Source organism: Diabrotica virgifera, chromosome 5, assembly GCF_917563875.1.
Source record: "Diabrotica virgifera virgifera chromosome 5, PGI_DIABVI_V3a".
NCBI lineage: Eukaryota > Metazoa > Arthropoda > Insecta > Coleoptera > Chrysomelidae > Diabrotica > Diabrotica virgifera.
Genome location: NC_065447.1, coordinates 157,802,183 through 157,816,969, shown reverse-complemented (window position 1 = coordinate 157,816,969; position 14,787 = coordinate 157,802,183). Strand labels below are relative to the sequence as shown.

The window sequence follows — 14,787 nt, the reverse complement described above, 5'->3', positions numbered from 1 at the left end:
TTCAACCTTTGTTCGATCTCTCATCTGATCACTCTCCCTTCATTATTACCCTAAGTACACAGGTGCACCACATCACACAACCACTAGTTTTATCAACAGCCGGACAAACTGGAATACCTTCAGAGATATAATAAAAAATAGTATAAATTTAAACCTACCACTAAAATCTGAGCAAGATATATAAGAAGCAGTCAAACATCTAACTGTAAAAATTCAACAAGCCGCATGGGAAGCTTCACCTGATATATCATATGCTAAGAGACCGGGCTCATACCCGCTCTATATAAAAACCATGATATACGAGAAAAGACAATTAAGAAAAAGATGGCATACCACCCGTGCTCCAGATGACAAAACCAAATACAACAGAGCAACCCGTCAATTAAAAAAGGTCCTACAGGAACACAAAGAACAAGAAATAAACTATTTTCTAGAGAATCTGTCTAGCTCTGAAGAAAAGAACTACTCGTTATGGAAATTGTCTAAAAAACTCAAAACACAATCACAAACTAAAGCACCGATAAGAAAAAATGATGGCACCTGGTCTCGAAGTGACGAAGAGAGGGCTAACACCTTCGCTGAGCATCTTCAGTCAGTTTTCCAATCGCACAAAAGAGAGGTTCCAGAGAACGAAGAGAAATTTATTACAGATATAGCAGATGAACCCTACCAGATGTGTCTTCCCACCAGAAAAGTTAAAATTACCCAAATTGAAGAAGTAATCAAAAACCTAAATACAAAAAAGCACCTGGATACGACCTGATAACAGGACTAATTCTCAAAGAACTACCTGAAGAAGCAATAAAGCTACTAATGTACATATACAATGCTGTCCTAAGATTGTGCTACTTCCCCTCCCAATGGAAGGTAGCACAAATCATTCTAATTCATAAACTCAACAAAGACACAACCCAACCTTCATCCTATCGTCCTATTAGCCTTCTGCCTTTACCCTCCAAAGTGTTTGAGAGGCTTCTCCTGAAAAGAATAGACACTGTCATTACAGAAAAAAACCTAATACCTCATTACCAATTCGGATTTCGACAACAACATGGCACAATCGAACAGGTCCATAGGGTAGTCGAACCGCAAGAGATGCACTCGAGAACAAGAAATATTGTACAGCAGCCTTCCTGGATGTCTCCCAAGCCTTCGACAACATTTAGCTTTTAGCATTCAGCCTTTAACATCACACCACTGCCAATAAAAAGTGACGTCAAATACTTGGGGATTTACCTAGACAGCCGCCTAACATGGCAAAAGCACATTTGGAACAAACGACTGCAACTGGGACTCGTTTATAGAAAGATGTACTGGTTCATGAATCAAAAATCACGCCTAAGTCTAGACAATAAACTTCTGATCTACAAAAGTGTACTGAAGCCCATCTGGACGTATGGCATCCAAATCTGGGGAACTGCCAGTGAAACAAATTTACTCAAGATACAGCGCTTTCAATCAAAAGTTCTAAGGCAACTGTGCCAAGCTCCTTGGTACATTTCCAACGATCATATACATAGGGATCTCCAAGTCCAAACCGTCAAAGAAGAAATTGTTTCTCTGTGCTCCAAGTACCACAATAGACTACAGGTTCACCCAAATATATTGGTCACCAATCTCCTGACACCCCTACAGAACAGAAGACTAAAAAGAACAGATACTCTTGACCTCAACACTAACTAATCATTCCCTCTTATTACCAGTGTACTATTTCAATTAATTCAATTAATTTATTAAAAACTGTACTAATTCAATCATTGTTGTACTCTTTTAGGTATTCACCACTGGGTGAATTCTGACTGTGTCACACTCTTAACACTTATATGTATTGTTTATTATTTTTTATAAAATAGATTGCAATAAAATGGATGTCAAAAAAAACCTGTTGTTACTGGGTTTGTCTCAAATCTTTGTTCTAAACGTCTTTTATGCAGCCATTTTGTGTTTTTGGTTCTCTAGAGACTCTATGTTTAGTTTTTCGAAGTACTTGGGTAGTTTTTTCTTGTTTTGTGGTATTTTTAGCAAAAATTTTCCAAGCACCATTTTATGGTCTGATCCGATATTGGGTGATGTTAATGCTCTTACGTCTAGTATTTGTTTAGGTATGATTTCTCTATTTGTAATTATATAGTCTATTGTTGATTGTTGGCCTTGTATGTTTTGCCACGTGTATTTGTGTTGGGGTTTGTGTGGAAAAAACGTATTGTTTATTCTTGTGGTGTTTGAAGTGTTTCACACTCCTAAAGACAAACAGAAGCAGTGTAGCCGGTAGTTGCTGTGGTAAATACATATATGATTTTATTTGGCAACAGTGCTTTCCTGCTAAACTTGACAGTAACAAAAAAACTAATATATGAGGCAAACATTTGTTGGATTTGTTTGTGTTCAAATTTGTACCGATGGGTTACAATGTCATTAAATCTATGATGTGCATGGCTAATTGTTTGACTTTTAGTTTCATAATAATAATACTAATAGTAGGTCCCGTATGAATTTGATTATCAAGATTCTACTGTTAAAATAAAGTATGACATTCCAATTCAAAACAGTTGTAAAAATGAAAGATTACCCATGAGTGATCTTATTAAACACATAATATTTTCTATGTTCCAGAAAGTAATGCTACATTTCTCTCTTAAAAGCATCAATGAAATTATAAATTAATATACCTACCATTACTGTTTTGCAATACCTGTTATATGTTAGATTATATCATCTAATTAACAAAGCAACACAAATTATTTTGTATAATTCTTTGTAACATAAACAATTGTAAACATTGTAAGATAAAACAGTATTTTCCCACAAGTTGGTTGTACTACTGATGATTATTGTACATGCACACACTACATATATTATTATATTTTATTAAAGAACTATTCATAAAATACACAAAAAGGAATGTTTCGAATAAATGAATTGTAGCTCAAACTTTTTTATTTGACTACATTTAACAAAAAGTATGCTGCTAGGTGTTAAGTTGATGAATGTTACTAAGTTCTTTAAACATGTTCGCTGAGGAAGCTGCCAGAGCTAGCGTCTTTCTTATTTGTCTGTCTGTGCAGACACCGCCATTTGGTGTTATCTGCGTTATCAATAGGCTATTGATTATGTTCAAAATAAGAGAGCTAAAAGGAACTACAGCGTTAACGGGATTTTATTGTCTCATATAGTCAATGGACCTCTAAATTAGAAAAAACCGCGGAGTGATACCATTTAAATGGGTGCGTTTTTGAGAAATGGGTGAATTAGTCCCTAGGCACAGGGTGAATTAGGGTGAGTGCTATGCACTTTTGGTACAAAGACGTCTACAGGAAAATTGTTTCAGGTTAAATTTACTATCGAAATATTAAATTTTAAAGTCAAAAATATTTTTATTTACAAAAATATATTCAAAAGAAAAGCAAAAAACAACACGAAAGAAAGCAATTTTGTTTTTTGCCCCATAACCTTTTTCCACGGGGATATAGGTATAGACATTGCTTCAGCAGAAATTAACTCACATTCTTTCTCTTTAAAATGACGTTTACAGCCGGATCAAAGAACAATCTAACCCCAAAAAAAATAAAGGAAGGATGAAAATTTGGAAATAGGTAGTTGAAATTGTCTATTATTATATAAGAAAAGTTTACAATTCCACATCCCCTCCATTTTTCAAAAATAGAGGGGAATACCCCCCTCTCGAAGGTGAAAAATATACATTCAAAATAAGTCCGGAATTGAATAAAATGACTAATTCTAAGCAACTTTTGTTCTATAGAGTTTTTTCCCTAAGTCAATACTTTTCGAGTTATTTGCAAGCTTTTTTAAACACTTTAAAAAAGTTGTAATAAATTTTCCCCGAAAAATGCTGTTTTTTGGTTATTTCACATTGGAATATTCGATTTGGAATTTGACGAAGAAGAACCTACTTTTCATTAGCTACAACTCTGTTTATACTGGGTCTGCAGACCTCACGCGTACACCATTTTTTTCAATTTTTTAAAAGCTATATTTTTACTAAGAATATTTTTTCGCTAGAGTACTTACTTTTTGAGTTATCTGCGAAAAACCGTCCATAAACATGTTTTTTTTTTTGTTAAAAATGAATACATTCACTCGCAAATAACTCGAAAAGTATTGACCTAGTGAAAAAACTCTAGAACAAAAGTTGCTTAGAATTAGTCATTTTATCCAATTCGGGGCCTATTTTGAACGTATATGAAGAGTACAGGGTAAAAACAAGGAATGTCACATTTTATACATATTGAGATAAACACCAATAAAGGTTTAATTCTTATGATATCTAAAAACTACCTAGCAGATTCTTAGCAGAATTGTAGCAATTCTTAGTCTATAATCTTAATATAATATTAATCTATATTAACTTATTAATTAATTTAATAATGAACCAAAACACTGCTTACATTCCTTATTTTTGTTCAGTGGCATGCGGACAATCCTGGTCCTTCAGCGGGATACACATTCTTAGAAAATTTATATAGACTGATCTTTCTGGTTATTGTTCTGAATGGATAGTCTAGTCGATAGTACTCAGTTTTTGCTACCACATGGCAAGAAAAGCCAAAATTCATGAAAAAGTGACATTCCTTGTTTTTCCCCTGTACTCTTCATATTTTTTCACTCACGAGAAAATATTTTTCACCCCGTATTTCCCAATTTTTGTAAAATGGAGGGGATGTAGAATTGTAAACTTTTTCTTATATATTAGTCCAGGAACCGTAGCTTTTCACCTCGCAATTTTTACAGAATGGATCGATTTGCTTGAAAATTTGAGAATAAGTAGTGGATAGTCCAAGGATCAAAATCTATATAATGCCGAAAGACGCTTTTACCATGGGGGTGGTTGCCACCCCATCTCGGGGTGGACATTTTTTATTATAATTTTAACTGCAAAAGTTGATAAAAACATTCATTTTAAGCAAAAAATTCTATATACATTTTTTTGATAAAATTAATAGTGTTCGATTTATTCGCTATCGAAAGTGTTAGTTTTATATCGAAAAAATCAATGTTTTTCGGTATTATACTCATTTACTATTCACTCAATTTTTGCCGTAGAAAAAAGTTTTGCAATCCAATTTCTTGGGAATTAAATAAGCTACAATTTTATATTTAAATATTTTTTCGTATCTCTGATGCTACTCTTTCTATTCTGAAGCAAAAGGCATTTTTTACCAAACTACAAAAATTCGTTATTCGCTTTTAACTAGAGACCGACCGATTAATCGGCTTCGGCATCGGCTTCGGCCACCTTCGGCCAATATTTAAACCTTCGGCCAAAATTCGGCTTCGGCCAAAACGAAGCCGAAGGTTTCGCCGAAGGTGGAATAATAAAATGCTCCGAGTATACTATACTCTATACTATATAAATAATCTCTAAACAATATGCTTCAGCGAGCATTTGATACTTTAAATAATATTTACACCCTATTTTATACCCTAATAAACCAAAACGTTTTACAAACTTTCAGGTAGTAGGTAGGATATAAATTTTAACAATAGGCCAAGATGTCTCAAAGATCTTCATTTGAATATTTCTCACGTAGTAAAATTCTGAGAAACTATAATAATTTTATTGTATTTGTTAAAACTCAAGATTACTGGTGTTTTGACTACCTAAATATTAATGGCAAAACATCGACCATCGACTATCCCTACTATAAATGCAAATATTTAGTCACCTTCGGCTTAAGCTTCGGCTTTGGCCGAAGGTATCCTTCAGGCCGAACTTCGGCATCGGCTTCGGCTTCGGCCAAAAAAGTCACATTCGGTCGGTCTCTACTTTTAACTACATTTTTTTAAAAACTAATCATTCTAAGCCAGTCAAACTTTTGGAATCTATGAATAATACATAAATAAAGAAGAATGAATAAGGCCGATGACTAAGAACACCGCTAACTTACATTATTATGCTTCCAATTGGATATCTCCTTTTTTTTCTCAAAAAAATATATTGATTTTTTAACCGTAACTTTTTTATTTTTTATCCTAGAAAGTTTATTAAAAAAGAATTTTGTAGGTTTTTACAGGACCTACAGGGCTATTAATATTATATCATTTTAAAATCCTCATTCGCAAAAAGAGGTGACTTTGAAAGGGTTGGTAAAGATGGTTTTTGCATGTTATTACAAGTTTTAATTTTCAATAGCTCACTCAATTTTTGCTGCAGAAAAAATTTTTGCAAACCAAGTTCTTGGGAATTAAATAATCTACAATTTTATATTTAAATATTTTTCCGTATCTCTGATGCTAATCTTTCTATTCTGAAGAAATGGGCATTTTTTACCAAACTACAAAAATTCGTTATTCGCTTTTAACTCATTTTTTTTTAAACTAATCATTCTAAGCCGGTCAAACCTCTGGAACCTATTAACAATACATAAATTAAGAAGACCAAATACGGTTAATGACCAATTTTAATTAGGGTGGAGAGTAGGGAGAAGTTTACGATCAGTTTTTCGCTGAAAAAAAAATAGGGACTGACATTCTTTTTACTATAAATCACTTAATTTTTGAGCTAGGGACTATTTTTTTGATTTCTGGAGATAGATATTTTTAAATACTTTAAATTAGCTTGAACAAGTTATCCTCGAAAAATGCATAGTTGTCCCGTCTTTTGACTTTGAAACTACAATATTTAGCATTTTACGAAGAAGAGCTAACATATAATAAAGTATAGCTCGATTACTATTGGTTTTAAAGCAAATTATAAAAACGATTTTGTTTATTTTTTCAAAAGGTACATTTTTGTTAAGCAAACTTGTTTTGATAGAACGAAAACTTTTTGAGTTATTAGCAGAAAACTGATTCAAAACAATGATTTTTTCGATTTAAACCAACACTTTCGATAGCGAATAAATCGAAAACTATTACTTTTATCAAAAAAATGTATAGAACGTTTTTTGCTTAGAATTAATGTGTTTACCAACTTTTGCTGTCAAAATAAAATAAAAAATTTCGGTAAAAGCGCCTTTCGGCCTCATATAGATTTTGATCCTTGGACTATCCACTACTTATTCTCAAATTTTCAAGCAAATCGATCCATTCTGTAAAAATTGCGAGGTTTTGTCCTATTTTAAGCTTCATTACTTGGACTATATGTATAATAATAGACAATTTCAACTACCTATTTCCAAATTTTCATCCTTCCTTTATTTTTTTGGAGGTTTTCGTAAAATTTTGTGTTCCCTGATCGGGCTATTAGTAGAAGTTTCTAGGATTTATATTTTCCGAAATAGGATTTTTCAAAATTCGCCGATCACAGCATTTTTGGACCATTTTCCCCATTATTTCGCAAACATTGTTCTGTAACTTTTTTTACGCATTTCTAGGTACATGCAATGGTACATTTATTAGAAAGAGGAGTCAATTACCTTTAAAATGGTTTATTGTATAAGGTTTGACTATTTTGAAGCAAGTTCTGCTTTTTCAAGGTTTCATACTTTTAATGATTTTTGATATTTTTTATGATTATTTTTTAAATTTCTCACTATTACTTTTTTTTCTTGTACATTTAGGGATATACATTGTATAATAAAAAACAGCATGTTTTCTTTACTTTAAAATGGTGCATTCCAAAAAATCTAGGACTATTTTTAAACAAGATATCCGTAGGATATCCAAGAGTATCCGTAATTTGAAAATAATTTAAAATTTTTATTTTTTTTTTCAATTAAAAGAATATAATTGCATATTATTATATAATTTTTAATTCCAAATAATTTTTCTTAATAACACTTTTCGATATTGTGAAATATAAAGGTATTTTACTCCTGAGCAAATTCATATTTTTTAACATACCTTGTACACTATTAATAAAATTTTGTATCTGATGATTGCATTTTAGGTTTCAGACTAGGCAGAGCATTTTATAAGGAATAACTTTTTTCATAAAATTAATACTAAAAAAGGTTTCCATATGGTTTCAACTATTGCATGTCACACTTTGAAAAAGCATATCTTGTTTAAAAATAGTCCTAGAATTTTTTACATTACGCCATTTTAAAGTAAAGAAAATGAGCTTTTCTGTTTATTACACAATACATATACCCAAATATATAATAAAAAAAGTTATAATGAGAAATTTAAAAATAATCATAAAATATATCAAAAATCATTAAAAGTATAAAATTTTGAAAAACCATATCTTGCTTACATATAGCCATACGGCCTTCTAGTATAGAACATTTTAAAGGTAATTGACTTCTCTTTCTACTAAATGTACCATTGCGTATACCTAGAAATGCGTAGAAAAAAGTTACAGAACAATGTTTGCAAAGTAACAAGGAAAATATCCTAAAATCGCTGTGAGTGGCGAAATTTGAAAAATCATATTTTGGAAATTGTAAATCACAGGGACTTCTACCAAACGCCATTTTAAAGAGGAAGGATGGAAGTTTTTTTCTGTGAAGCAATGCCTATACCTATATCCCCGTGGAAAAAAGTTATGGAGCAAAAACTAAAATTGCTATCTTTCATGTTTTTCTCTTGCTTTTCTTTTGGATATATTTTTGTAAAAAAACATGTTTTTGACTTTAAAATGTGATATTTCGATAGTAAATTTAACCTGGAATAATTTTCCTATAGACGTGTTTGCACTAAATGTGTATAGAACTCACCCCCATTCGCCCTGTGCCTAGGGAATAATTCACCTGTTTCTCAAAAACGCACCAATTTAAATGGTAGCACTCCGCGGTTTTTTCAAATATAGAGGTCCATTGACTATATCAAACAATAAAACCCTGTTAACGTTGTAGTTCCTTTCTAAAATACATAATCAATAGCCTACAAATGTCTGTTCTGTACAGGAGAATGTTCCATAGTGAAAGCGTTAATAGACATTACTGATTTCATCACAATCCACATAGATCAAAAAAAAAATATTAATTTGCATATTACAAATACAGAAATATTCAACTATTGTGTTACATAAAACAAATTTAGCTCTACCTGCTCTTAGAAGAAAAAAATTTTCTTGGAGATGAAGCTCTAGTTGTCCTATCACTGGGTTCATAAGTGGTGCGGGCTCGTTTAGGAGGTGAATGATTTGAAGAAGACTTTGAATATGATGGACTTATGTCAGGTGGCTCTGTATTTCTACTTTTGAAGAATTTTTTTGGTTTTGGTGCAGCATCTGATGCACCTGATTTAGAATCATTTAAACCTAGAAATAATATCAGTAATAACTATTTAAAATTAAATTGATTTTGAATTTAATATAGACTACAAATATATTCAGTGTCAAATAATGTGAATAATCCACTGGATTATTCACATTATTTGACACTGAATATAGCACTACTTGTCTATCATATACAGGGAGTCCCAAAAAATGTACTGTAGCAAAGCTGTGTTTTTTAATGATACCCCTATATATTATTAACTGTCCACTATCTGCAATTAAAATCAAGGGTATGGTTGCTAAAAATTATCCCATCCAAATAGCGCTGTTTCTTAGATATATGGCAGTTTCTGAAAATGTAACAACTTTAATAGTCTTGTCAACAACACATAATGGTGTTAAGCGTATAGAGCTCAAAGTAGATCCCAATGGGGGAGGGGGGTTACAACCCCCCAAAACCCCCCTGGTTACACCTATGAATACACAGTATATGTTTTTATTCTTCAAGCATGTCTATAGAACTGTTTTTCTCTAGAGTTTACGCTGGAAAGTTTTCCAGCAGCAGGTATAGAAACAAGGTCATTTTTTTATTTATAGCTCAGTTTAACCCTTTCAGCCCCCTCGAAATACATGTCCCACTAAAGTTTAAAAATAATTACTGGCTCAAATGCGTCCCGATTTAAACATAGTTTTACTTTAGTGGTATTATTAGTAAAAAGGCAAGAGAATAAAATTGAATTGACAACGCTGAGTGACTTCCAGAGTCAGTTACAGATTTATTTTCAGAAGTTCTCAATGTTTCAATGCGTTTATATTCGCTTTTTACCATTTTCATTGAGATTTTTGAACAGTACGTGAATATTTTTCGGCATTTATATCAGTGATACTGATACACCATATTCTAAATATGATATACTATTTTGATATAAATATTCCCCATTTTTTAGGAATAACCCTAGTGGGACAATAATGTCCCAGTGGTATTTTTAAGCGTGACATATTTAACCCATTGGGTTTTTGCAGTATGTCAAAACGAGGGCTTTCTGAAAAGGAACTTCAATTTTTAGCTGATAAGCTTTCAGATATTGAAAGTGAACTGGACTGTTTTGAGACTAAATCCAACGATAATAACTATGAGACAAAGAAAACAACATTTGGACCTTTTTTTTTCATAGGCTACCACTGGGATATATAAGTCCCAGTTAAAAATACCAATGGGACAATTATGTCCCATCTGTCAAAATCTTAAGAATTTTGCTGTTATTTCTAACCATACTTTCTTTTTACTTTCACAATTCTTTCCTGTTGGTTAAGTAAAGTAACTAAAGGTTGCTACAGTTTCAAATTTATGGTTCTGTATTATTAGACATTTCTGAGATTTGTCGTCATTCCCCATCATCATGTATTTTGTTTTTTTACTCGTTTATCTATTGCAATACTCACCTTGCGCCTTCTTTAATTTTTTAATCGCTCTTATAAGTGTCATCTTCCCCTTTGCTATGATGAGTATATCATCGGCATATATGCTATTAGTTGAATTGTACTATTTTACACATAATCTCTTACCTAACGCGGGAACAGTCGCGCTCTTTTCTGTCACTAAATCAGTCACGTGTTAGATTTTGTCTAACAATACGAATTTAGAGGTGAATTTACAACAAATCTTTATGTTATAGTATTTTTATTTACTTGTAATGTTAGAAATATTATTTCTAATAATTATTATTAAAGCTAATTTTTTCTCACCAAAGACATAAATTCCAAAAAAAGAAGAAAAAAAAAATAAACCTACGCATTACTACACCCTTCCTCGAGGCACTTACAAGTGGAAACTTATGTTGCAAAATTGTTCATCAAGTTATCACGAAAAAGGATAAAATGTTAGATTTTTTCTAACAGCGCGACTGCTCGCAGGTTAATGACAATGTTGGTATAGTACTCTTTGTAATAAAAATCACTTTTATTTTTATAGAAGATATTGAAAAATATAATGTATCGGATGTTTTGTTAAAGAAAAAAGCAACTTTGGTACAATTATTACTTTTTTCCCTATATATAACCAACATAATTTTCAAATGCATTTTGTTCTAATTATATTTTGTATATTTTTAGTATGTAGTGAACTTTAAATGTAAATTTTGTTATTGTTTTAACACTATAGGTAATTTATGTTTTGAAAACTGATATTGTTTGTAATTTAACTGTCAATGGGGTATCCTGTGTTTTAAATAAAAAAAAATGCACTTTAGTAGACGCCCACACCCCAAAGAATAAACTACTTCTTCCTCTTTAAAAGCAATTCTGCTTATTCATTGGCAGATTGATACCTCTATGGAAGGTTGTCACCAACAAACTGTCAATGCTGATGGAATGGCCCCGTCCCATTCAAACAGTGAAGCGAGATTGCGGCCAACATACAAGAGAGAGGTCCTAGAAAGAGAGACAGAGAATGTCAGGGAAAATTTGCTACAACTACCACCAGAGTTGCCAGATGTGATTTTATAAATCCCCCACTTAGAAACTGAAAAATATGAGAGCATAATATACAGTTCTATGTATATTCGCAAATTGAATTTACCATGACTTCTTAAAATCTTTTATAGTTGCCCCCCCCCCCCCCTTAAAACTCCACCAACCATTTCTGCTTAGAAAAATTTTTTGTTGCTGAAAAAAAAACCACTATCAATTTTTTTGTTTACAAAAGATGGTGATTATCTTCCATCCTTCCCTGACTATGCTATCTCATCCGGGCCGCATTAAATTCGCTTCATGTCCATCAGTGGAAAGGAATGTGAATTAGTGCAAGAAATGGAAGAATTTAAAATGCAAATAATAGGTATAAGCGAAACAAAGAAATGTGGAAGAGGAAAAGAAAATATATCAGAAAATTACACGATGTATTACTCCGGGGTAGACAAAGAACTTAGAGCAAAAGAAGGAGTAGGCATAGTAGTCACAGAGACAATAGAAAAAAGAATATCAGATTTCAAACCCATATCATTGAGAATAATGTACATAAAAATAGAAATGGAAGAGGAATGGTACATAGTGCAAATATATGCACCAACAGAAGGAGCAGAAGAAGAAAAATGGAAGCTTTCTACAATGAACTACAGAATACCCTAGATGAGATAAGAGAAAAATGTGAAAGAATAGTAATAATGGGTGATTGGAACGCAAGGATAGGGAAAGATGAAAACAAAGGACTTGGTTGCATGGGAAGACATGGTGAAGAGATACTAAACAGAAGCGGAATTAAAATGATCAGATTCTGCCAGACAAACGACCTATTAATAGGAAACTCATTTACACAGCAAGTACTACAAGATAAGTATACATTTGTAGCAGAAGGCAGAGATGCAAAAAGTATAATAGATTACGTAGTCTACACGCAAGAAATGAAACAAAATATAAAACAAGTCTGGACAGAACAGAGAGCAGAGATCGGAACTCATCACAGACTGGTAATGGCAGAAATGACATGGCGAAAACCGGTACACCAAGAACAGATAGAATACAAGATAGAATAAAAAAGCTAAAAGATGAACAAAAGAAAAGGATATATCAAGAAGAAACTGATAAGGAGTTCAAAATGGAGGAGAGGAAGAAAATAGAAATGGATATGGAGGAAAAAATTTAAAGAAGTAATAATGAAGAAGGCACAAGAGATATGCGGAAATCCAACAGTCACAAAATTAAACAAAAAAACGGAATGGTGGAATGCAGATATACAGGAAGAAGTGAGGGAAAAGAAAAAGGCATGGAAAAAATACAACAGTACAAGAGAGGAACAAGATAAAAAAGAATACCAAAAACACAGAAACATAATGAAAGAACTAGTAAGAAAAGGAAAAAAAGAGAGTTGGAAGAAGTTCGGTGAATCACTAAACCAAAATTACAGAGATAACAACAGATGCTTCTGGAATAAAGTAAGGGGTCTAAGAGGAAAGAAAAGAAAAGAACTCAGAGGAGTAAAAGACAAACACAACAAACTAAAGACAAATACAACAGAGATACTAGAGGTGTGGAGAGAGTATTATGAAGAGAAATATATGGGCGAGGAAAGTGAAGTAATAGAGACAGAGGGAACCATAGAACAGACAGCAGCAGACGAAAACCAAATGGAAGAAATAAGTACAGAAGAAATGGAAGAAGCGATAAGTAGAATAAAAATAGGAAAAGCAAGCGGAGCAGATAAAACTGATCCCGAAATGATAAAATGGATAGGGAAAGAAGGAAAGAAGTGGTTGCTGGAAATAATGAGTGAAGCCTGGAGAACAAACAAAATGCTGAGAGAGTGGGAAGAAAACTTACTGATCCCAATTCACAAGAAAGGAGAAGAATCCACCTGTGGAAACTATAGAGATATATGCCTCTCATCAGTAGTGTTCAAGCTCTATACGAGAATAATAGAAAGAAGATTAAGAACAGAGGTAGAAGAAAATCTGGAAGACGAACAAACAGCATTCAGAGCCAAAAGGCAAACAGTTGACAACATAAGCATATTACGAAATATAATAGAAAAAAATAATGATCGGCGAACAAACATATATATGACCTTCATAGACCTTAAAGCAGCGTTCGACTCAGTAGACCAGAAAGTATTGTGGAATACTATAGAGGAGCTGGGAATACCGAGGAAACTATTAGAGATAATTAAAAGTATGTACAGCAGAGTGGTGGGAAAAGTGCAAATGGGAGGTAGCAGATCACTAGAATTTAGGATGAACAAGGGGATAAAACAGGGAGATAGCCTAAGCCCACTCCTATTCGTCATAATTATGGACAAATTATTTAAAAATGTAAAAAGAAGAACAAACCACTTAAAAACAATAATAGGCTACACACACCTAACACCAGTTATGATCGAAGGATTACTGTATGCTGACGACGTCGTTCTCCTAGCAGACAACCCGAGAAAGATGCAGCGATTAATTGATATATGGACTGAGGAAATAGAGAAAATGAAATTAGAAATAAACATCAGCAAATGCAAGACAATGAAAATAGGTCCGCAGGAGCAGGAAATTGAAGGCGAAACACGAGTGCTCTGTAAAGGACAAGAATTGGAGAGGGTGACAGCCTACGAGTACCTGGGCATGATAATATCAAATGACAGAAAGCCAGACCTAGAAATTGCAAATATGACAAAGAAAGCTACGAAAATATACTATGCCATTAATAATACGATACTGGGAAAAAGGGAAATCAGCCAGGAAACAAAAATGCATGTATATAATACAATCACAGTACCAACTCTTCTATATGCAAGCCAGACATGGGTCACAAATAAAAGACATGAAAGTGCCATAAATGCAGCAGAAATGAAGCAGCTGAGAAAAATAGCTGGAAAGACGAAGATGGACAGAGAAAGGAACAAAAACATCAGAAACGTGCTAAGTCAGGAACCAATAGAGAAAAAAATTGAAAAAAGAAAACTAAATTGGTTTGGACATATAACTAGGATGAACGAGAACAGACTAGTAAAGAAGGTGACAGATGCCAAAAGACAGGGGAAAAGAAGAAGAGGCAGACCTAGAAAGGGGTGGATGGAACAAATCGAGGAAATCGGGACAAATAGAGGGAAAACAGTGCAACAGATGAAGGAAATGGCAGGAGACTGGAAGGCATGGAAGAAATGGGTAAAAGATGGATCGGTGATA

General features: G+C 33.0%; 1 protein-coding gene across 2 annotated transcripts in view; it reads right to left on the bottom strand.

The window, feature by feature from the left end:
* LOC126884530 (protein wings apart-like) overlaps positions 1–14,787 on the bottom strand; it is a 163,707-nt gene that overhangs the window by 146,679 nt on the left and 2,241 nt on the right. For both annotated transcript variants that reach the window (XM_050650476.1, XM_050650477.1), the window contains exon 2: positions 8,953–9,166. In XM_050650476.1, the coding sequence (XP_050506433.1) occupies positions 8,953–9,166 (214 nt within the window). The remainder of the gene's footprint in view (positions 1–8,952; positions 9,167–14,787) is intronic.